At 43.3% G+C, this 25,545-nt stretch overlaps 1 protein-coding gene across 3 annotated transcripts in view; it reads left to right on the top strand.

Annotated features, from left to right (window-relative positions):
* SHCBP1L (SHC binding and spindle associated 1 like) overlaps positions 1 to 25,545 on the top strand; it is a 325,723-nt gene that overhangs the window by 281,069 nt on the left and 19,109 nt on the right. For 2 of the 3 annotated variants that reach the window (XM_033915417.1, XM_033915415.1), the window contains exon 9: positions 15,112 to 15,234. The exons of the other annotated variant lie outside the window; for it this stretch is intronic. In XM_033915417.1, coding sequence (XP_033771308.1) covers positions 15,112 to 15,234 — 123 coding nt within the window. The remainder of the gene's footprint in view (positions 1 to 15,111; positions 15,235 to 25,545) is intronic. 3 annotated transcript variants of the gene reach the window in all.

The following is a 25,545-nucleotide window of genomic DNA, read 5'->3' as shown; positions in this document are numbered from 1 at the left end:
CCTGCCCCGTACATCATTTGGTCTCTAAAGTGAATAAATATTTAAATAACCACTCGGTGAAAAACTTAGAGAGGCAGATAGAGTGACAAGAAAACGTCTAAAAAAAGCCCCACTCTTAAAAAACTATTCAAATAATCAAAAGTGCAAAGTGTTAAAGTTCAAAAAATGAGGGCAAAAATTTCATTGACAGTTCATAAATCTAAAGTGGAAAAAATTCCATTCATAAATAAATAAATGATTTCAAGAGTACATCCCAATGTTTAAAAATACAAATCACAATTCATATAGTCCATTCAATAAACTTGTCTTGCAGAGAAAATATTTCATTCAAAGTTTGTGGAAAAGTTCATAAGAAAGATCCCAACACATAACCATTATAAATCACAATTCATCAAATCCTTTCATTCAACTTATCTGAATTGGATAAATGTCTCGGCTCGACAGAGCTCCGTTTCATTAACTTCTTCAGGAGCTGAAACATGCAGTTAAATCCCAGTTAGAAATATATCTCGGGAAAGTCTTCTTAAATAACAGACTCCAACCTCTGGCAAAATAACGCCGAACTTAACACTTTAACACTTTGCACTTTTGATTATTTGGCTAGTTTTTTAAGGGTGGTGCTTTTTTTAGCCGTTTTCTTGTCCATCTGCCTCTCTAAGTTTTTCACTGAGTGGTTATTTAAATATCTATTCTCTTTAGAGACCAAATGATGTACGGGGCAGGACTTATTTAGATTTAATTAAACCTGGTGCTTGTCATCTATGAGTTTCCTGCTCGGGGCCATGAAAGCTGTTAATGTTTTACTTAGGCCCGTACTGAGGTGTCTCATTTATTATTATTTAAATTATCTGTTTTTCTTAACAGCCAGTGAATTTGGCAAATGGCGTTCATACATTCACTGAGAGTCCACTGCCCTGACGCAACTATATAGCGAAATGCCAGCTAGCTTTACGTTGGCAGGAACGGACCGCAGCAAAGAAAACAAGCTGAGAGATATAAGAACTCATAAGAACACCCTGCCTAATTGAAGCTAAGTTTATTATCAGTTTTTTTGAGAGTTTTTTGATATACATCATCTTAAAATTAGGCAGGAGGGAGAGAGTACCGATGAGGTTAGTTCCCTATCTAGTGCTGTTGTATAGTTAATCACTGGCAACGCACGGGGATCTGAGGCCTCTCCTCTATAAAGAACTTTAAATGTGTGATCAGTGGAGATAAGTCTGATATGAGAAAACTTCATCACTGTTTCTAATTAAGAATTTGAAAATTGAATAAAAGGGAGATATTTATGTGGATTTATGATTGATCTTTCTTTATCCTATATACATTGTTTTTGACAGGGCAATATGTCCCATTTCTGCAGAAAATAGGCCTGAAAGTAGGGCAGAGTTTATAAGTTTGGTAAGAGATGAGATGGCCTGTGCAGGAATTTTCTCATATAGGTAGGAGGGGAATGGTTCCAAGGTGCAGTTGCAGGCTTTCAGTTTGAAGCAGAGTTTAGAGACCTGGGATTTGGATACATGCTCAAAGGCAGTCCAGGATCTGTCAACTGGGATAGGGTTGGAGACAGGGTAGGGTTGGAGTCGGAGGGCACTAGGGAGTTGTAAGAGACTGCTGGTGGGAAGGAGCATCTTAAGGTAGTGATGTTTTCGTTGAAGAATTTTGCTAGATCGTCAGCTGATGGAGAGGAGGGGGGCATGGTGGAGTCGTTTTTAGAGGTTAAGGAGCGCCAAATGTTAAACAATGCACTACTCTGGTTGTTGGATCTGGAGATTTTATCACCGTAGAAGTTTTTCCTTGCTTTTTTTAGTACTGTATTGTAGAACTTAATATTGACCCTCCAGGACTGTTTGTAGGGGATTTAGATTTTTTCCATTTGCGCTCCAGTGCTCGACATTTCTGCTTCAGTTCTCTGTGATATGGAAGGTACCAAGGGGCCTTATGGGAGTAGGAGACAGTTTTAGTGGATAGTGGGGCGAGGGAGTGGTAGGTGGTCTCAGAGAGGGTTACCCAGTTGTGCTAATTGGTTTCTGGATTTGCAAGCATAGGAGTGGAGAATTGACTGAGAAATTTGGTCCAGAACAATTTGCTCGCAATTTTTTTGCGGAAAGTAATGGAATTTGAGGTACGGGTGGGGCCTTGAGTTGCGACATGAAAATGGGGAGACAAAAAGCCCGTAAGAAGTGGTCGGACCAAGGGACGTGTTCCCAGCGGGTGTCATCGACTGAAGTTTTGTAATCGGTAAGATCGAGGAAGCTGATGATATCTAGTGTGTGCCCTTTTCATGGATTGCATCCTCTTGTTTCTAAGTTTATGAAAAGACTTCAACATCAAACCTCCTCTCAAACTGCCTCTGGTGGCTTGGAATCTTAATGTTGTTCTTTCCAGACTAATGAAACCTCCATTTGAACCTATTTCGTCAACTCATCTTAAATTCCTCACTTGGAAAGTGGTCTTTTTAATCTCCATCATTTTTGCATGCCGAGTGAGTGAGCTTCAAGCCTTGGTGTCGAACCCACCTTTTATAGTTCTCTGCACTCATCCAAAATTCCTACTAAAAGTGATCTTGGTGTTTCATCGCAACCAGTCTATCGTGTTACCAGTTTACTTTCCAAAACCTCATTCACACCCTGGCGAGGCAGCTCTTCATACCTTGGATTGCAAACGAGCCTTGGCTTATTATTTACAAATAACTCAATCTCACAGAACATCTCCTAAATGTTCATCTCCTTTGACCCAAACAGACTGGGCAAGCCTATAAGCAAGAGAACTATTTCCACATGGCTGGTGGCTTGTATTTCTTTTTGCTATGCTCAGGCTGTGCTGCATTTTGGTGGTATGTCACGGCATATAAAGTCAAAGCTATGGCAGCTTCAGCTGCATTTTTGCGCGCTACTCCCATTGATGAAATATGCAAAGCAGCTATTTGGTCCTCAGTGCATACCTCTACCTCTCACTACTGTCTGGAATCTTTTTTGAGACGTGATGCTCACTTCGGCCAAGCAGTTTTACAAAATTTATTCTCTTAATGGCCAGCTTGCCCTCCATCCCATTTCAGTAACCTAGCGAGTCCCATATGTGAGAATATGCTGCCTGCTTGTTCTAGGATAAAGCACAGTTAGTTACTGTAACATGTGTTATTCGGGGACAACAGGCAGATATTCTTACATCCCACCCACTTCCCCTGGTTGGCTTCTTAGCTTGCTTACGGAACTGAGGAATCTCGTACCTTGGTGGGCAGGAAAGCACTCGCACATGCGTGGTGCAGGCAATTGCAAAGTTTTTCAAACTTAAAGTGACAGTTCACTTGTCAGACTGTCCGTACCGGCTCCGTGGAGTACGTTGCCCATATGTGAGAATATTTGCCTGCTGTCCCCGGATAACACGTGTTACAGTAAGTAACTGTCCTTTATTGTTTCTTAGATGGTTGGTGAACCAGGGGGAGGGAGGGATTTGGGGGATGCTATTTGATCTCTCTGACTTTGGCTAAGCTTTTGTAGAAGGATTTGATTTCCGTGTGTCAGTTTTTGACAGCAGCATCAATGGAGTTGGGATTGAGTTCTGCTGCTTTTATTAGTTTAGCTATGCCCAAGGAGAGAGATTCTAGGTCAATTGCCTCATCGTTGAATATCTTCCTGAGTTGAGCTTCCGTTACATTTGTAGTTTGTTTTGCTTTAATGGTGTAGTTAAAAGTGATTAGGTAGTGATTGGACCAGGGTATTGGGCTGATGGTACAATGAGGGTTAGTTTGGTGGAGGAGGTAGTCATCTTGTATAAAGATTAGATTGAGTGTGTGATCTGCAGTATGTATGGGAGAGGAGATTATATGTTGAAGACCAAAGTCTGTTAGTGTCTCAATTAAGTCTGCTGTGGATCCAGACATGTTTGGATACTTTGCAAAATTAGTCACCTAGGATAAATGATTGTTTGTGGGAGATGGTGAGTTTGTTTAGGAAGGGTAGCAGATCCTTTAGGGTAGGCATGGGGGAGGGAAGCTGTTGATCAGGGTGAAAGTGAGGTTCTTATTGTCGATAGTAAAAATAAGGTCTTCTAGTGCATTAAGGATGATTGTGTCTGAAATTTTGGGATTGAGGTCTGATTTTATGATAGCAACTACTCCTCCTCTTTTGTTGGGCCAGCAGCATGCTAGTGCTTGATAATCAGGGGGGACATAGCATGCCCATTGTGACCATATCATTGTCTTTTAGCCAGGTTTCCATTATCAGTAGAATGTTCCATTTTTTCTCTTTAAGGAGATCATATAAGATGTCTTCTTTGTTGTTTACTGATCTCACATTCATAAGTGCTATGTTAAGGTTTTTTTTTGTTGAGTGTTGGGGGAGAGGGGGATCGGGCTAATGTAGCAGGGTCTATGTGTAGGGGATTGCCTTGGTAGCGCCAGGGGAATTTCTGCTCTCTCTGGATTTGTCGAAGGCCTACTTCCATATTCACATTTTTCTCCAGAACACAGACGATTCTTGAGACTCCCCGTCTTGCAATAGCACTTCCAATTTGCAGCTTCACCCTTCTGGCTGACGAGAGTGCCTTGGACCTTTCCTAAGGTGATGGTGAGTGTGGCAGCCCACCTACAGATCCGATTCCGTTTGAATCTAGATGTTGTTGTCATGACTAGTCTGTTTTCAAACGACTGTGAATGTCGACTTGTAACCCGTTCTGAGCTTCTGGGAGAATGGGATAGAAATCAAAATAAATAATAAATAAATAAATAAATGTTTGGCAAATCAGGGCTCAGTCAAAGTCATAAGGGTGCCAAGCAGTGTAAGAGGGTGTCCAGCTGCTATAGAGACTAGGCTAGGTGGTCAGCTTTCGGAAGAGTCAGCTTGTTCTGACACGAGACCCAGAATACCTGGGGGTCTGTTTTGTCATGGGAATGAACAAGGTGTTTCTTCCCAAGTCGCACCAGGAGAATCTTCACCAGCTGAGAAGTGCTTTTCTGGACACTCAAGCCTAGACAGTCTGACAATACTGGTGGGTTCAGGAGTCGATGGTCATGACTATAGATTTAGTTCCCTGAGCATGGGCTTACTTGCGCCTGCTTTAGGACACGCTTATCTCCCGTTGGATTCTGCAGAGGGAATGCTGCATGTGCGACTCCCTTAGATGATGGAGGCTCCATGCAGTTTAGCTTCGTGGTTGAAGTCTTTCTCTCTATCCACAGGAGTTCCCCTTCCGATTTCTACTCCTGGGTGATCTTGATGGCAGACGTAAGTTCTTATGGATGGTGGGGGGCATTTTGTATGGCCAGTCCAGTCAGACGACATTGGTTCATTTCTGGTTAAATGTGGTCGCTCTTACACCTGGAGCTTTGAGCGATCCAGTTGGCTCTCCTATACTTCGAAAGTTCGCTCTGGAACAAAGTGGTTCAATTGTTCTCAGACAATGCCACAATGGTAGCTTATGTCAATTGTCATGGGGGCACCAAAAGCACACCGCTGCAGTAGGAGGCTCAAATGCTCGTTTGCTGGGCAGAAAAGTATTTTCTGGAATTTTCAGTGGCACATGTAGCAGGAGTTTACAACATGCAAGCAGATTCTCTCCTTCATCAAACTCTGGATCCAGGAGAATGCTCTCTGTTTCAGAGAGTCTTCCAATGTATAATAAAGAGATGGAGATCTGATGGCATCGGAGTTCATCAAGAAGGTGGCTCATTTCTTCCAGAGCCCATCACAAACTAGGAAGAGGATTGGACATCATGATGTAGCCATGGCTACAAGAGGCTTTCTCTATATCTTTCTCCGTGGCCCATAATAATCTGTCTTCTATGAAGAATCAAGACTCACTGAGGTCGAGTGCTTTTCATGGTGCTTGGTTGACTGAGGCTTCTGTGGCATGCTGACTTGGTTCATCTGCAGCTGGATCAGGGTCTCAAAATTCCTTCTCCTGCATGATCCCATAACCTGAAGGATCTGGTCTGCTTTGGTGTTCTAGCATGGCTTTTGCATGCACAGATTTCATGCACAGCACTTTCTCAGCAGGAGTGATGATTACCATTTTGCGCAGCAAGAAGTCGATTGTTGCTGTGTATTCTATGGCTTGGCAGCATTTTCCCACTTGGTGTACTTGGAAGAACGAAGATCCAAGCCCTACGTCAATCCCGCTTGTATTTGCCTTTCTTCCAGTAGGACTGGAGTTCAGATAGCCTGATTTTCTGGTCCGATGTGGACAGGTTTTTCAAGGGCATAACCCAGTTCCACCCTCTGTTGTGTCAACCGTTTCTGACTAAAAATTTCAATCTACCTCTCGCTATTTACAAGTTTGCCCTATTAACCGCCCATAAGGGGGGACCGACCTCAAAAGCCACCATTTCTATATGGATCCGCATGGATATTTCATCCTCCTATATTGGAGCAGGATGGTGGCCTCCTCTTTCAATAGAGGCTCACTCCACATGAGGCATTGCTTCCTTATAGGCAGTTTTCCCTAGAAGAAATTTGTAGAGATGCTACTTGCTCTCTCTTGCATACCTTTGAGGTTTTACAGGATATATGTGATAGCCAAACAGGATTCTGACTTTCGGATCTTCGGTTCTAAAAGAAAGCTCATCAGTTCCACCCTGAATTTAAGGGACTGCTGTTACGTCCCACTCATCCAGGAATAAAGTGGGATTGTACAAGAACAAAAGATTAGGTTCTTAATCTTTGCTGATTTTCTTTCTTATAAATCCACATTCTATTCCTGGAACCCACTCTACAAGTTAATAATTTGCTGATTGCAGCCTCAATAAGTACTGGTAAGTTGGACTTCTGATTCTTTGACCAGCCTTTCTGAGATCCATCATTATTGTGTACTTTATACTGGAGATCTTTTGCTGTTGTGCTCTACACTGTTAGTGTAGGTTGCATCTCCTTGTTCCAATTTTATGGTTTATAATGTTTATGAAACCTGTTTGATTGTTCATGATTGTTATGCAGTTTTATGTTACAAGCAGATTAGACTTGTTTCTTGGGGGAGTATCCCTGTACCCCTCCCCATTCTTTGTCCTATACAAGTATGACTGTCTGCTTTTCTTTGCTCAATACATTTTTTATTGATAAATTTCAACAGTATCAAACACATTATCCATATAAAACTGCAACAACAAAGTTGAAATCACAGATCCAGCTTTTCTATCTAATACATAGAAGCTTCTCTCTATGTACCACATTAAGATCAAGTAAATGAACCAACTAGCAACTGAAAACCAGTGAATACAACTGCAGTGAGAACATTTTTGTGTTTTTCTGTTAGCAAATATCCATATCTTAACCTGTCACCCTCTCCTCCCACCCCTGCTGCTACAGATCCCACTTGAGAATGAGCACTCAGTGTGTTTTTCAAAGTGCTCATCCATAAACTATGTTCAAATAATTTTTATTAAGGTTAAGAAAACAAGGGCAATTCAAACACTTCAAATATTTTTAACAAGAAGAAACAACAATCCTCCCTACACCCCCCCCCCCAATCCCCATCCCTCCCAATCCAGGTCATTCTCAAAACAGCCAAACAAAAGACCAACAAAATGAAAAATAGTAAGGTCAAGCATCAAGAATTCAAAAGTCGACTCCACGCTAGAGGAGTCATGGTGTTCCAAAAGGGCTCCCACACTTTATGAAAGAAACGTCACTTGGGAGAAGAAAACTCCACAATGTCCCTGCGTTCCCACATCAGAAAGGAAATCACACGTGTCTTCCACAAGGAAATATCAGGAGCTTCTGCATCCAACCAATGCAGGATACACTTCAGTGCAATCACCAATGTCCATTTGAGAAAAGTAGAAGTGCCCCGCTGCCGGGGATGGTATCTAGGAAGAATACCAAAAAATAACAAGGGAGAATGACATAATTTTATCTGCCAAATACATTCAATGAATGTGAAGATGCAGTCCCAAAAAGCCTCAATCGAGGGACAAGACCACAACATATGGCCCAAACTTGCCTCTGGACAAGAACAACACGGACACTGGGCAGAAGATCGATAGCGGGTCAAATGCGCTCTCTTAGGAGAAATATAGAGACGCAACACCAATTTGTAGTGTTGCTCCCAAAAAGTCATATATTTCTGGTAAACAGTCAATTTTTTGAGAGCTATTGAGACCACATCTTCAGGTAACAAAATCTGTAAATCTCGGGCCCATGCTTCCCAAAGCTTTTGATAATCAAACAAAGGGGACTCATCTTTCAAATGGCGGTAATGGAACTTAAGAGGGACCAATTGCTGGGCTCCAATAGCCGTGGACAACAATTCCTGCCGATTTGCGGCCATATCTTCCAAGGGCAAAGATTGAAGGTAGTGTCGAATTTAGAAATACGCAAACCCATCAGCAGAAGATAAGCCAAATTCAGTTTGTAATTGATTAAAAGATTTTCATCCATAAACTATAAAGAGACCCCTCTCATCTTCCATTACAATAGCAATCTCAGGAAATTCAAAGAGCAAAAAATCTTATACCATGTCCATTGCTGTTGTTCATAGTAGCCACGACGCTTAGCAGTTAGAAGCTCAATCTTCGCAAGCTTGTAAAGCTTAGTTTTCCAGTCCTCACGAATAGGCACCAATCTACTTTTTCAGTACCCAGCAACAAGACATTTGGCAGCTGCCAATCCCAGACGAACTAGGTTAGTCTGACATGGGTAGGATCATACATTAGAAACACCCAGCAGACAGCAATGAGGTAAAAGCTGTACAGTATCTTGAATCCAGGTTGTTAAGTCTGCTGTTACTTGAGACCAAAGTAACTGTATCTCAGGACATTCCCACCAAATATGCAAAAAGGTTTTCAGTGTTCTCCCCAGACATTTTTTCCAGCCGGGTGGCATGAAAAAGTAGCCGAGTGGGGCGCGATGGGAAAATTTGGTGGTGGGGAAAATTAACCTCCTCTTTTACTAAGGTGCGCAAACATTTTTAGCACGCGCAAACTCCTGCGCTACACGGGAAAACTAATGCCAGCTCAATGCTGGCATTAGCGTCTAGCGCGTGTGGTAATTCTGTGTGCGCTAAGCACACGCTAAAACTATTTTCGCAACTTAGTAAAAGAAGCCCTAAATGTGTACTATTTTTATTAGTTAATTATTATTATTTTCCAATGCTCAATATGACTTCCTTTTTTAAGGTTTGACACTTGTGCCAGAATATTTTTACTTAATTTAAGAAACATCCAATGCTAGAAGGGAATAATTAGATATTTGCCCTCTTTCAAATGGTATAGAGCAGGGATCTCAAAGTCCCTCCTTGAGGGCCGCAATCCAGTTGGGTTTTCAGGATTTCCCCAATGAATATGCATTGAAAGCACATAGATCTCATGCATATTCATTGGGGAAATCCTGAAAACCCGACTGGATTGCAGCCCTCAAGGAGGGACTTTGAGACCCCTGGTATAGAGGTTTAAAAAAGGGAAAGGCGTTAATGAAGTCATTAGGTTCAATTTAGCCATTTATTTCTGCATGAATTTAAACAACTAAAAAAAAAGATAAATATAGCTCATCCAGTCATACAAGAATGGCTCTACAGCAGGAGTGCCCACACTTTTTGGGCTTGCGAGCTATTTTTAAAATAACCATGTCAAAATGATCTACCAACAATAAAATTTTAAAAAACACAAAGCACACTGTACGCAGAGAAAATGTTAATTATCATTTATATTCCGCGAGTTTTCAAAGAGGTCAAGGCAGATGACTTTATGCAATGTTACCTCAGGAACAACTGTACAAAAATAAAGAAATATACCCCCTCCCTTTTTACTAAACCACAATAGCGGTTTTTAGCGCAGGGAGATGTATTGAATGCCCTGCACTGCTCTCGATGCTCATAGGCTCCCTGCGCTAAAAACCGCTATTGCGGTTTAGTATAAGTGGGCCATAGTGCAAAATATAGACAGCAGATATAAATTCTCAAAATGGACACATTTTGATCACTAAATTGAAAATAAAATCATTTCTCCTACCTTTTTGTCTGGTGATTTCATGAGTCTCTGGTTGCACTTCCTTCTTCTGACTGTAAATCCAATATTTATTTATTTCTGCCACTTCCCTTTTCTTTCTATCTCTCTTTTTTTCTCTCTCCCCCCTGACTGCCTGTTTCTCTCTCCCCCTGCCCCCTCTTTATTTCTGCCTTTCTTTCTCTCTCCCCCTGTCTCCCCCAAGCCATCATGCCGATTTATCCACTTCCCCCATTCTTTCCCTACCCCCTAAGCCACCACGCCGATTTCTCCCTGCTGCTTCCCTGAGCTAGGCCAGGCATGTACAAGCGCCAGACTCACAAGACTTTACCTCTGACGTCAATTCTAACGTCGGAGAGGAAGTTCCAGGCCAGCCAGGCAGCGATTGGCTGGCCCAGAACTACCTCACTGACGTCAGAATTGAGTCTGGCGCCTGGCCTGGCTCGGGGAGGCAGGAAGAAAAAGATTGCAAAGGCAAAGCAATCGACTCACATTGCCTTTGTGATCTACTGGTTGATCGCGATCGACCATTTGGGCACCACTGCTGTTATGGTATCCTGTCCTGACCTGAGGAAAGGGGTTTAGTCCCAAAAAACAGCCTTATTTCAATTTCCTATTTATAAACTTTAATTAATACAGTTACAATAATACTTGATTCTACGTAAAGCAACAACAAAAAATTTTTTTTCTACCTTTTGTTGTTTCTGCTTTAATTATCTTCTCTTCAGCGTTTATCCTCGCTCCCTTCCATGCAACATCTGTCCTCTCTTTGCCCCTTCCACCCAGCCTCTGCCCTCTCTCTCTCTACCCCTTCCATCTACTGTCCACCCTCTCTCTGCCCCTTGCATTCTCTGTCCACCCTCTCTGCCTTTTCCATCCAGTGTCCGCCCTTTTTCTGTTCTATATGGCATCTTCCTTCTTTCTATGTCCCTTCAATAAACAGTATATCCTGTGCCCTTTCTCTCCTTTGTACATGATTCTTTTCAGTTTCACCCCTCCCATATGCTCTGGCATCTCTCTCTTCTCCTTTCCTTCCTTTCTTCCCACTCCACCCCATGGTCTGGCATCTCTATCTCCTTCCCTTCTCTTCCCCATGCCCTAGCATCTCCCTCCTCCCCCATATGCGCTGACATCTCTCCCCCCCCCCAGTGGTCTGGTAGCTCCTTTCCTTTCCCTCCCTTCCATGGTCTTGGCATCTCTTGCCTCTCCTCTCCCTTCCCTAATCTTCCTTCTCCCCTCTCTCTCCCCAATTAGGTGTTTCTGCAGCAGCACTTCTCATCCCCCTCCCCCTCCCCAATTGGGTGCTGCTGCAGCACTTCTCTTCCCCTCTCCAATTGGGTGTTGCTGCTGCACTTTTCTTCCCCTCCCCAATTGGGTGCAGCAGCAGCTTTTCTCTCCCCCCCCCAAATTGGGTGCACCAGCTTTTCTCTTCCCCCTCCCCCCCAAAAAAAAAATTGGGTCAGCAGCAACATTTCTCTTCCCTTCCCCCCAAAATGGGTGCAGCAGCAGAATATTTTTCTTCTCCCTCCCCTCCCCTATTCGGTTTAGCAACAGCATTTCTCTTCCCATCCTTCCCAGCTCACAAACCCAGTAGTCGCTAGGCAAGTTGTAAGCTTCCCTCCATCGCTGACCTGTCTTTCATAGATCAGCGATGGAGGGAAGCTTACAACTTGCTGCTTTTACTTGCTTCGGGCCTTCCTCTTTGCCAGGTCCTGCCTACTTTCTGTTTCTGTGAAGGCAGAACCCAGCAGCGAGGAAGGCCCGAAGCAAGTAAAAGCAGTAAGTTGTAAGCTTCCCTCCGGGGCTCTGTGTGTGTGCTGGCTTCTCTTCTCTCCGAAACCAGAAGTTGCGTCCCGTGGGGTGGAGGGAAGAGAAGGGAAGCCGGCATGCACACAGAGCCCCGGAGGGAAGCTTACAACTTACTGCTTTTACTTGTTTCGGGCCTTCCTCGCTGCCGGGTCCTGCCTTCACAGAAACAGAAATTAGGCAGGACCCGGCAACAGGAAGGCCCGAAGCAAGTAAAAGCATGCTGGCAAAAAAAAAAGGCAGGCATAAACAAAATTTTTGGTGGCGAGTCAGCCCGGGAAGGAGCATCGGCGGCAGCAGCAGCAGGATTAGCTGGGCGGTCATCTAAATCAGCCGGGCGCAGCGCCCGGCTGTAAGGCCCTGGGGAGAACACTGGGTTTCCTTATCACTTCTACATCGCCAGCAAACATCAGACATCTGGGGATACATTATGTACAAACGTTCTAGAGTGAGATACCAATGTGTTAAAACTTTATAAGCATTTTCCTGCATTAAAATACAGTTAGAAGCCTTTTGTACCTCAACACAAATCTGTATCCACTCTTCCTTTGTAAAGGTGCATGCTAAATCCCCTCTCAATGTCACTTATAAGGGTATTGAACCAGGTCCCTCTCAAATAACTGGAGAGAATTGAGATAGGACTCATGACCTTTCCCAAAAGGATTCACAAGTTTTCCAAATGCTCAGTCTCCAGAGGTGAGGCACCCCATCCCATAGCCAACAAAAAATGTTGCAGTTGCATGTAAGCAAAGAAGTCACTTCTAAGGCCATCAGATCTAGGCACTTCCATCAAATGTAGGCACCCTCCCCCCCTTCTGTAGTACATCACGAAAGGTAACCAATCCCAGACTCTCCCACCGGACAAATGCTCTCTTCTAATAGGGACTAATGATGAAACTACTCCCACTCTCCGTTCTTTGTGTTGTATGATCCTCCAAATTTTCACCAAGTGTCGCATAAAAGAGTTATTGAAATCATGTAATCTCTCACTCTCAGAAAAGGATGCCCATAACCAATGTTGTAACTTACACTGAGGGACATATAATTGTTCAATCTATACCCCTAATTTGGTGTCCGCCACTGACCAACAACAGGCACAGTTGTGCCACTTGATAGTACCAAATTAGGTTGGGGACGGCTCTACCCCCCAAGTTCTCTTGCTGACCATAAAATTCACTGAGTTAAATGGGGATGTTTCCCGTTCCATATAAAACAGCGAAACTCTCCATGAAATACTTTACAGTGAACAGCTATCGGTAAGGTCTGAAACTAAAAATAGCAACTGAGGTAACACATACATTTTGAGCATTGCTACTCTGCCCCATCAGGAGAGCCATAAATCGTGCCATTTCTGCAAAATCAACCCTCACAATCTTAGAATAATTAAGATCGTACTATTGAGTCAAATCCCTTGGCAACTGAATACCTAAATAATGAATAGAACTACCTGCTATCTTAAAAGGGAATGAGCTGGAAAGTCTCTGCTCTTCCCCCACAATTAGGGTAATACTCATAAGCTCAGACTTATCCATATTGATCTTAAATCCTGCCACTCTACTAAAGCTCTGAAAAGCTGTAAGCAGAATGGGGAGCATAATACCAGGGTCACAAACATAAATAGAATATCATCTGCAAAAAGCGCCAACTTATGGTCTACCCCTGCCATCCTTATACCCCGGATATCCATATTCTACTGAATAGTGATTGCCAGAGGCTCAATATACACAGCAAAAAGTAATAGGGAGAGTGAACAACCCTGTCGGGTACCCTAGGTAATCAGGAAAAAAAATCTGTAGAAAATCCATTAAGCTTTATACATGCCTAGAGAGCATTAAGAGCACGCCCCCCTAAAATAACCCCCCAGTCCCATCTTTTCCATAACCGCCCATAAAACTCCACATTGGACTCTATCAAATGCCTTCTCAGCATCTATCACTAAAAGCGCTATTTTATCCCTAGCCTGTTGAGAATCCCAAAGCAAATGCAACGTTCTTCGAATGTCCCCTACTTATCTCCTCTGGATAAACCCCGATTGATTCAGATGAATAAGATCTGGAAGAAGTTTCCCCAATCGCAAGGCTAGCACTTTAGCTAGAATTTTAGCATCTACATTTAGTAGAGAAATAGGACAATATGAACCACATCCCATGAGATCTTTCCCTGGTTTTAAGATCACAGAAATACCTGCCTCGCCCATAGAGGTGGATAGCTCTCTCCCCTCCTGCACTCCATTAAACACATAAATCAGCAAAGCACTCAGTTGGCCCTTGAATTGTTTTTAAAATCTATTAGATAGTCCATCAAGCCCAGGAGATTTACCAGCTTTCAAACGTTTTAATAACTCCATCAACTTCCCCCAAAGTTATTGGTTCAGCCAGCATATCCCTATCTTTCTGAGTAACACTGGAGATAGAAGACACTGCAAAAACTGCTCAATAACTGGCTCCCAAGCCTGCTCTGCACTTCCATAGTTTCCCAAAATAATCCTTTGTGAATACCCTCATCTGAGAATTGAAGGGTCCCCTTCCCATCACAAATGACCTGTACTGTTGCCCTGATCCTCCTAGCCCATAGATAATGAGCAAGAATCGCACTAGAGCTATTCCCATACTCAAATAAAGGTTGTTTCATTTGGACCTGCTTAAAGTCAAGATCTTCTAAGTGCAGCTGATACAAATCTAGACAGGACTGTCGCAACCACTCAGTAACCCGTGAGTCAGGGCAAGCCTTATGTTGTTTCTCCAAGCCTAATATCTGTTCCCGTAACCCCAAGGAACACTGTGTCTTAAACCTTTTCTTTCTAGCTCCCTATTTAATAAAGACCCCTTGAACTACAGCTTTCAGAGCATCCCATAAGATTCCATCCCCTACCTCCCCATTATCATTATGTTGACTGTAATTCTACACAACGTATCAAACCTCTTGTAAAATGTTTGGGTCCCCCAACAAGGATTCATTCAATACTGTCTGCTTATTTATTTTTTACCAACTTGAAGTCAGAAGGCAGTTCTGAGGTAAAAGGGGAGGATCAAAAATATGCAAAAGAGATCTCCTGAGATGAGATTTAGTACCCACTTATCTAGGATTTACAAGAAAGAAGATTAGCAAAGGTAAGAACCTAATCTTTCAATTTCAAAGATTATTGTCTCATACTGGAATTCAAAATTTTAAAACTGTAAATATTAGGATGGAGGAATACCTCATCGGTCTTTGTGATCAGAAAAACTGGCCTAGATCTAATCTGCCCTTGGTTTAATTAATCCAAAGACTGCCAAGTGCTCTGCATGTATGGAAGTCAAGAGAGAAATATTAATAACTTGTTGGAATTTACATACTGGAATGTTTGATGAGCTTTTCTCATGTTTTACCAGGGTGCTGGTATTGAACTGTATCCAGGAAGTGCAGCAATTCTGGATGGAAATGAAATTCACCATTGCAATAACTTTAAAAGCAGTGATATTTTAAAGAGCACTCTGGGTGGAATTAATCTTAAGGTAATACAGTGAAGACTTCATATTCATATTTAAATATGTTTTAATCATGATAATAATAACTTGATCTATGCACTTCCTATAGTTTTCACAATATAAGAATAGCCTTACTGGGTTAGATCAATAGTCCATTCTGCCCAGTAACCTGTCCTCACGGTGGCCAATCCAGGTTACTAGCACAAGCTTGTAAACTGAGGGTAGACAATAGAAGGGTAACCAAATGGTTACAGCAGTGGACTGAGAACTATGGAAACCCAGTTTAAATTCCACTGCAGCTGTTTGTGATCTTGGTCAAGTCACTTAACCCTTCATTTCCTCAGGTATAAACTCACATTCTTGTATAAACTCACTCTATTCCTGAACCTTCGAGTAATCAAATCCCTTCTTGCATGAATTCTTGTAGGAAGCTTCATTTGCATACTTTTGCTTCTCTCTTACCTCTGGGCTGTCTTCCAGTTCCTCAGTTGTCTTCCTACAAATTCTTTTCTGCAATTTATTTTTCTTTAAATTCAGTCTTTTTTTCTGCTAATGTGCATGGCTTATTTTTTTTTGTGCTTCAGAGGATCCCCTTGAGGGACAGCTCTGGCTGCAGGAGACTGTAGACTCTTGAGGCAGAGAGTCTGCTTCCAAGAGGTTGGCTGCTTTGCTGTGCACCCATTTGGACAGCCTGTATTCACAGTTAGCTCAGGGACCGTTCCCTTGGGAGCATAGCTTGCCTCAGTTTCTCTGCTATTGGGTTTGAACGCATGCTACATAGTTTCATGGTGGTTTGTCCAGGATCAGGGCCAGCTGTGGTCTCCCATTTGCACATGCTGGCACTAAGTGTGTGTGTGTGTGTATGTGTGGAGGGGGGTGTCAAGGTCTCTGGCTGGGACATTGGACCCGAGAGGCAATAAGAAGAAACAGGCAATCCAGTTTCTAGGCTTGTTGAAGCAAAGGATCTCCCTGTAACCTGTTTCAGCTTCCATCTTGCAGCTCCTAGCACACAGTATGGGCACAGTAGTGAGTAACAGGCAGACAGCCTGAAAGATTGATTTTGTGTGTGTGTCTCCAAAATCATGTTTTGGGGGTGTTAAGGTTAGCCTAAGTCCCTCACCTCAAAAATCCTAAAATTGCCATTTTTTATTGTTCTTTATGGCTTTCCTGGGCCATTTTTGGCTAAAATCACTGCTGCTGCTGCTGCAGTAATCTTGGATTTTCCAATTTGAAATAAGCTTTTATCTGTCTCAAAACACCTCGTTTTTGATCAAAAACAGGTAGGATGGACTCCGCAGGATATTTTGGATTCATGCCATATTTGCGGCAGATGGCAATCTGAGAAGCATCTGTGTCCACGTGCTGCAAGGCATATTGGGGGGGGGTCAGCAATCGCTACTTTAGGCCCCCTCCTCTTCCCTCGGGGAGTTCCGAGACCCAGTCCGAGGAAGGTCCCAAAAATCAGAATTTGAGCAGGAGGGGGGGGGGGGAGGCAGCTCAAGTGTATCCCTAGTGTTCAGCAAAATCCCCAAAAAGTTCAAAATCAGGACCGCAGGGGTCCTCTGCCCTTCAAGGGCAGGGATTCTCCACTGAATTTATTAATTTGATGTTTCAGGCATACCTGATTAACAAGGATGAGAGATTTTGCCCTCTTCTAAACACTGGGTGGTGTTGGCCTAAAATTGGAGAGTGGGAACGTAGGTGATTGGAACATTCTGAGGCAGCACACTATAAGCCTTACTTGGACCTTTGAAAGAAGACATTTCAAAGTTAATCTCTGGTTTAGTGCCCTGGTCCTGGGAGGGGGGTGGGCATGTAGGTGGGGTGAAACTGGGAATAATGATTTAATAATAATAGAAAATTTGGGAATGTCCTTGGCTTTCAAATTACTGATTTTGTATATTGCTCTTTTCCTGTTTCTCTGTACTTTTGTACACAAAAGGCTGCCTTTATGTCTGTCCACTCTTTGTAACTGGTGATTTGATTGCTTGCCTTGTGTTTTGTATATTATGGTTGTACTGCTGGATGTTCCTTAATAAAAAAAGATACACACCAAAAAAAGAATAGCCATATTGGTTAAGACCAATGGTCCATCTAGCCCAATATTCTGCATCCAAAATTGGCCAATAAAGGTCACAAGTACCTGGCAGAATCTTGAACAGAATTATGTTTCTACCCTGCTCATATAGATGGCATGGGAATAATGATAATTGTACAAATATTTCCAATTAAATTTTGTTTATTAAAATTTTAACAGAATAATCTTCATACCATATAAGGCGCTTGCATGCATATTGAGGGAGTGTCTTTCCCTCTCACACAAGGATTTCTAAAAGTTACATTCTAATACTAGCTTACATCATTTATAAAAATACAGGAGAAATAAAGAAAAAGTATTGCAATATACTTACAAAGGAATTATCCATACACACAGCTTTAAATCATTTCTCCTTTCTACCATGCTACTGAGTCACTTAACAGTGTGCACTGAAGATCCTTTGTCTCAGTGAAAGAGAAGGGGAGTGGCCAACCCACTCACACAAAATCTACTTTTTCCTATATAAATCCTCCAGTACATTTTTGAAGTAATTATATTTGAATTGAAGACCTTTAAAATGAAAGTTCCTACATTTGTGAGTACTATTGCATTTTAATAGTTTACTAAAATTTAATTCATATATGCATTTTGTATATCCAATTAGTATTTCGAACTTTACTCTGCAAAAAGGGGAGGGACCCCTGGAATGTAATCTCTGTAATAAGAAGAAAAAGTCCATCTCTACAGCAACCAGGTCAAAGGCCAAACCTTATCTGCCACAAGTTTCTGGAGTAATACTCCAAGACCAGACTGGGCATACATTGAAACAATGGAACTTCATATAGCAAAACTACAGCCCCTGGTTTATTTTCTCTGGCCTTCAACAGAGCTTATCAATTAATTCTAGTGCCCTGAGAGAATGCCTACTCTTCTCCTGTTCCCACTGACCACAGCACAAAACACATTTTTTTCAGATCATTATGTTATCCCATATTTGTCTACCTGGTTTGTGTTCTGGTTTATCCAATTGTGATTTTATATAGCCACTCATAAAACCTTCTCCTCTGCTCTTGGATTAAGTCCTTATCATATCAATCAATCCCTAACTAGTAAATCCTGAGCCATGGTAAGAAAGTGTAGTGGCTTTTTTTTTTTTTTTTTTTAATTTCATGCTTGCCCATTCTACCTGTCCATTTTTAATAGGCTGCCACCCCCAGGCTCATTTGAGCCGAAGAGCCACATCAATCTCAAAAAATAGAAAGATTCCATGCTATTCATCCCAGAGTAAGCAGTGATTTCCCCATGTCTAAATAGCTAAGGGCTTTTCTTCCAGGAACCCAGATATGCTAACTACTGTAGCCACACTCTTTGGCAATGAGTTCAAGAGTTTCTATTCATTGAGCAAAAAAATATTTCCCCCTATTCTTTTTAAAATTAACTTCATTGAATGTCCTCCAGGCTTTGAACTTTTCAAAAGCGTAAAAAATGGATTCACTTTGACCCATTCTAAAGCACTCAGAATTTTATATCCCCCCTATCATGTCCCCCTTCAGCCAGCATCTTTTCCAAGGTAAAGAGCCCTAACCTTTTTAGCCATTCCTCATATAAGAGGAGTTCTATACCCTTCTTTATTTTGGTCACCCCTTCTTTAAATCTTTTCTAATTCTACTATATAGTTTTTGAGCCATGGAGGAGAGTAAATAATAGTGTGCCCAGGGATCTGTACTGGTACTGGTGCTATTTAAATGATCGGCATTCGAACTACGAGTGAAGTGATTTAAATGTAATTGATAGTAGTAGTAAACTATTCAAAGTTGTTAAAATGCCATGTGGACTGTGAAAAACTGCAGGAAGACTGGACGTCCAAATGGCAGATGAAATTTAATGTGGACAAATGAAAAGTGATGCACATTGGGAAGAATAATCCAAATCAAAGTTACTGGATGCTAGGGTCCACCTTAGGGGATCAATGCTCAAGAAAAAGATCTGGGTGTCATAGTGGACAATACGCTGAAACATTCTGCCCAGACATGTGGCGGCGGTCAAAAAAGCAAACAAGATGCTAAGAATTATTAGAAAAGGGATGGTAAACAAGACTAAGACTAGTATAATGCCTCTGTATTGCTCAATGGTGCAACCTCACCTTGAATATTGCATTCAGTTCTGGTCTCCTTATCTCAAAAAAGATATAACGGCACTAGAAAAGTTTCAAAGAAGAGCAACAACGATGATAAAAGGGGTGGAGCTCCTCTCGTATGAGGAAAGACTAAAGAGGTTAGGGCTCTTCAACTTGGAAAAGAGACGGCTGAGGGGGAGATATGATTGAAGTCTACAAAATCCTGAGTGGTGTAGAATGGTAAATGGCATAGTAAATAACAGCAGATAAAGACCCGAATGATCCATCCAGTCTGCCCAACCTTACCCTCTCTTTAAATTACTGATTTAATTTAAATTTTCCTTTTCCTTATCTATTTCGGGTCAGAACCCAAAGCTCTGCCCAGTACTGTGCTTAGGTTCCATCTACTGAAATCTCCGTCAATGCTCACTCTAGCCCATCTAAACCTCCCCAGCCCATCCTCAACCAAATGGCCATATAGGGACTCAGACTGTGCAAGTCTGCCCAGAATGGGCCTTAGTTCTTCAATACATACCATTATTTTCTGATTCAAGATCCTCTGTGTTCAACCCATGCTCTTTTTTTCTTTTTTTTAACTCTCACCATTTTCCTCTCCACTACCTCCCTTGGGAGCACATTCCAGGCATCAACCACTCTCTCCGCAAAGAACAATTTCCTTACATTACTCTTGAGTCTACCACACCTCAATCTCAAATCATGTCCTCTGGTTTTACCATTTTCCTTTCTTTGGAAAAGATTTTGTTCTATGTTAATACCTTTCAAGTATTTGAACGTCTGAATCGTATCTCCCCTGTCCCTCTTTTCCTCTAGGGTATACATAGGGTATATTCAGGGCTTCCAGTCTCTCCTCAGGCCATCCCCTCAAAGATGTCTTCAGTCTCCACACAGACAGAACCAATTGATCAGCCAGATGAAAGACTTCTGCTAGAGCTGAGGAGCCTGAGAGAGGAGGTTCAACGCTTAAGAAGCATCCGTGACGACGAGACCTTCATCGACGGAGTAATCCAGGAGCTGTCTCAGATCGCCGAATGAGAACCTGACAAGACCATCCTAGAGACACCCAAAGCTTCCAAACCTGCAAACTTGAATCCAACCGTCGGAATTCAGGAAGTTACTGGAGACGCTGATTACTGGCAGCTGGTGACTTCCTCCACAGGAAAACGCAGAAGACCTTATTCTGTTTCTTTCTCTCACATACAGGGCAGCTCTACATCGACACCACAAATCACCCTTAAGAACAGATACCAGCTGCTACAGGAGGGTCCTGACAACGAGGTACAGGAAGTTGTTCAGCAGACAGTTCCAGTTCCAGAGCCAACAGGTCAGCCCACCCCTAAGAAGCGCAGAGTGGTGGTCATCTGGGATTCGCTGCTAAGGGGCACCGAGGGACCAATTTGTAGACCAGACCTGCAATCAAGAGAGGTCTTCTGTTTGCCAGGGGCCAGGATGTAACCGCTTGCCTGGGCAGACTCATCAAGCCCCGAGACCCCTTCCCCGTGATTCTCATCCACGTCGGAACCAATGACACTGCCAGGAGCACCCCGGAGAGCATACCCGAAGACTTCAGAGCCCTGGATGAGAAGCTGAGGAGGATGGATGTGCAGGTGGTCTTCTCGATCCTCCCAGTGAAGGGCAAGGGCAGTGCCAGGGAGGATCGCGTCCGGAGGTCGAACGACTGGCTGCAGGGATGGTGCAAGGAGATGAACTTTGGGTTCCTGCACCATGGAGAGGTACTGCAAGGACTGCTGAGACCAGACAGGTTACACCTGACCAGGAAAGGGAAGAACGGCCTTGGACACCGTCTAGCCCACCTACTTCACAGGGCTTTAAACTAGGTAAGTTGGGGGAGGGTACGGGCACAATCAACCTACCTGACGAGCTAAGCTGCCAATACTTTTTTGAGACTGAGGTAAGTAAGCACTATAATTCTGGGACACATTATAATTCTGGGTCACACTGTAATTCTGGGTCTAGGGGGAATACACATTGCAATTCTGGGTCTAGGGGGAGTACACATTGCAATTCTGGGTCTAGAGGGAGTACACACTGTAATTCTGGGTCCAGCGAGAGTGCACACACTGCAAATTGTACTAAAGGAGTTCAAGTAGCCCAAGTGGGAATACCCCCCACAGGGTACACACATTTCCGAGTCTGGGATAGGAGCACACTAGTTCTGGGGAGTCCGGGACAGGTATACGCTGTAGCTCTGGGTCTAGGGAGTGTAAGAGACATGCGAATAATGCTAAAGGTGTCCTAGTTGCTAAAGCAGGAATGTCCCCACTGAGATGTAACAAACACACAACATGGAGGGCTATGTACGTCAACGCCCAGTCTGGGAAACAAAATCCTGGAATTAGAAACAGAAATGAGGAATGCCGACCTGGATGTGGTGGCAATATCTGAGACCTGGCTCACGGACTCCCACGGGTGGGACATGGTCATACCGGGTTACAACTTGCTTCGCCGGGACAGGGAGGGCAAAATGAGTGGAGGTGTAGCATTATATACTAAAGATGACATTAAGATCACCAGAATCACAGATGTAAAGTACACTGGGGAATCCCTTTGGGTAAATTTAGCCAGAGGGAAGGACAAATGCCTGTATCTTGGCGAAGTATACAGACCCCCAAGACATCAGGATGACCTAGATATGGAATTAATCGGAGATATAGAGAATATCACCTTGCGTGGGGACACAGTATTGGTAGGTGACTTCAACATGCCTGATGTGGATTGGGTCACACTTTCCTCTGCTTCCTGCAGCAGCAGGAAGCTATTAAACTCTTTGAATGGAGCAAGACTCAGGCAACTGGTGTTGGAACCAACACCGGATCAGGCAATACTGGACCTGATACTTACCAATGGAGAAAGTGTCACAGAGGTCTTGGTGGGTGACACATTGGCCTCCAGTGACCACAACATGATATGGTTCAATCTCAGGAAAGGCTTCACTAAATCTACCACACAAGGTCCTTAAATTCAAGGACACAAACTTCCAAGAAATGGGAGACTTCGTTCACCAGGCGCTACAAAGCCAAGCAGAAACCGACAACGTGGAAGAAATGTGGTCGACTTTAAAAGCAACCATACAGGAAGCAACAGACCGCTATGTTAAATCAGTAAGTAAACAGAGTAGGAACAATAAGCCACAGTGGTTTTCTGCGGAGATCTCGGACCTCATCAAGGAGAAGAAAAAAGCATTCATCTCTTACAAACAATCAGGGAAACAGGACTCTAGAGTAGACTATCTGGCCAAGTCAAAAGCCATCAAAACAGCAGTTAGGGAGGCCAAATTCCGCATGGAGGAGTCTCTAGCAAAGAACATCCAGAAAGGAGATAAATCTTTCTTCAGGTATATCAGTGACAGAAATAAGAACTCAGGCGGGATAGTACGTCTCAGAAAACCAGACGGAGGCTATGTAGAAACGGACTCGGAAAAAGCCCAACTATTAAATGAATACTTCTGCTCAGTCTTCACCCGCGAGGCGCCGGGACTCGGCCCTCAGCTACAGACAAGGATTGAATCAGTTGACCCGTTTAATAATTTCAAGTTTACACCCAGCAGCGTCTACTGCGAGCTGTCAAAAATCAAGGTTAACAAGGCAATGGGGCCTGACAACCTACACCCCAGGGTGCTCAGGGAATTGTGTGATTCTTAGCGGAGCCGCTGTACGCGCTCTTCAATCTCTCCCTTAATACAGGTAACGTCCCGTTGGGCTGGAAGACGGCTAACGTCATTCCACTCCACAAGAAAGGCTGCAAGATGGAGACAGCAAACTACAGACCAGTGAGTCTCACATCAATAATGAGCAAACTAATGGAAACTCTAATCAAACGCCAATTGGATACGATCATGAATGAGGAGAATCTACGGGATCCCCGTCAACATGGATTTACTAAGGGGAGATCCTGCCAATCCAACCTGATCAGCTTCTTTGACTGGGTGACGAGGAAGCTAGATGTTGGGGAGTCCCTGGGCATAGTTTACCTGGACTTCAGCAAAGCATTTGATAGCGTACCACACCGCAGGTTGCTAAGCAAGATGAGTTCTATGGGATTGGGCGACATATTGACCAAATGGATTGGGAACTGGCTTGGAGGTAGGCTTCAGAGGGTAGTGGTGAACGGCACCCCCTCCGAAATGTCAGAGGTGATAAGTGGAGTGCCGCAGGGCTCTGTCCTGGGCCCGATCCTTTTCAACATCTACATAAGAGACTTGGCAGAAGGGCTCCGAGATAAAATAACATTATTCGCCGATGACGCCAAACTAAGCAATGTAGTGGGCAAAAGCACAACAGACAAAAATTCAATGCCAGACAACATGATGCACGACCTACTTCTACTGGAGCGCTGGTCTAGGTCCTGGAAACTCAGTTTCAATGTCAAAAAATGCAAAGTCATGCACCTGGGCAGCCAAAATTCATGCAAGACTTACACCCTTAATGGCGAGATCCTAACAAGAACTGAAGCGGAACCAGACTTAGAGGTGATCGTCAGTGAGGACATGAAGACTGCAAATCAAGTGGAGCAAGCTTCCTCCAAAGCAAGGCAAATCATAGGTTGTATAGATCCATGGTGAGACCACACCTGGAGTACTGTGTGCAGTTCTGGAGGCCGTATTACCGTAAGGAAGTGCTGAGACTAGAATCGGTCCAGAGAATGGCCACCCGGATGGTCTCGGGACTCAAGGATCTCCAATACGAGGAGCGGCTAGGGAAGTTACAGCTCTACTCACTTGAGGAACGCAGAGAGAGGGGAGACATGATCGAGATATTCAAGAATCTCACGGGCCACATCAAGGTGGAAGAGGATATCTTCTTTTTCAAGGGTCCCGCGGCAACAAGGGGGCATCCATGGAAAATCAGGGGCGGGAAACTGCACGGTGACACTAGGAAGTTCTTCTTCACTGAAAGGGTGGTTGATCGCTGGAATAGTCTTCCACTTCAGGTCATTGAGGCCAGCAGCGTGCCTGATTTTAAGGCCAAATGGGATAGACTTGTGGGATCTATTCACAGAGATAGGTAGGGAGGGTCATTGGAGTGGGCAGACTAGATGGGTCGTGGCCCTTATCTGCCATCTATTTCTATGTTTCTATGTCTTTTGGCGCAAACATCCTACCATTTTCATCGCCCTCCTCTGCACCGCTTCAAATCTTCTTATGTCCTTTGCCAGATACGGTCTTCCAAACTGGACACAATAGGGTCTCATCAACAACCTGTACAGGGGTACAAGTGGATTGATTTTTACTGCATCAAGATTTACGAAGTTAGGGGACATTCAATGAAGTTACAGAGTAATACTTTAAAAACCAATAGGAGGAAACATTTTTTCACTCAGAGAATAGTTAAGCTCTGGAACGCGTTGTCAGGATGTGGTAAGAGCAGTTAATGTAGCTGGTTTTAAAAAAGATTTGGACAAGTTCTTGGAGGAAAAGTCCATAGTCAGCTGTTGAGACAGGCATGGGGGAAGTCACTGCTTGCCCTGGATTGGTGGCATGGAATGCTGCTACTATTTGTGTTTTTGCCAGGTACTTGTGACTTTGATTGACCTTTGTGAAGATGGAATACTGAGCTAGATGGAGTATTTGTCTGACCCAGTAAGGCTGTTCTTATTACACACAATATTCTTTTACATCCCTTCTGGATTCAGTACACTAGGTGTTCAATCTTTTTCTACTATCTGGGAGTTGCAGAAATCCAAACACTTTTCTAAGCACTTGTTACAAACGTCAGGTCCCGAGTTCAATACCCTCACAGAAGATTCACCAGGAGTAGAATCAAATGAGAAGCACAGCCAGAGGTGATGGCATAAAGAATATATTATAGAAATAGGCTTACAGAAAAGCAATTTTCATAAACATTACAATTAAGGAGAGAGCAAAGCAGTTTCCCTGCCTTACAGATTCCAGAGAGAAGCGTGAAGTTCCAGGGAGAGGCAGAGAGAGAGAAAAGGGTGATGGGGGTGATGGTCTAAGCTTCAGGTTCCCGAGATAGGGTAAGGGGGAGGGGGGTGTTGTAGAGAGGAGCCTTTTATAGCTTGGAATCTTATTCTAAATATAGAAACTATTGTATTTCCCAGTATCTTTCTGTTTAGAATTTGTAAACTGTTTGAAACAATAGTTAGTTTCACTGACCACCTGGATCCATTATATATCTTAAGCTGT

The sequence above is a fragment of the Geotrypetes seraphini genome, chromosome 12, assembly GCF_902459505.1.
Source record: "Geotrypetes seraphini chromosome 12, aGeoSer1.1, whole genome shotgun sequence".
NCBI classification, from domain to species: Eukaryota; Metazoa; Chordata; class Amphibia; order Gymnophiona; family Dermophiidae; genus Geotrypetes; species Geotrypetes seraphini.
The sequence above is the reverse complement of the archived record's forward strand: the minus strand, read 5'-3'. Positions and strand labels throughout refer to the sequence as shown.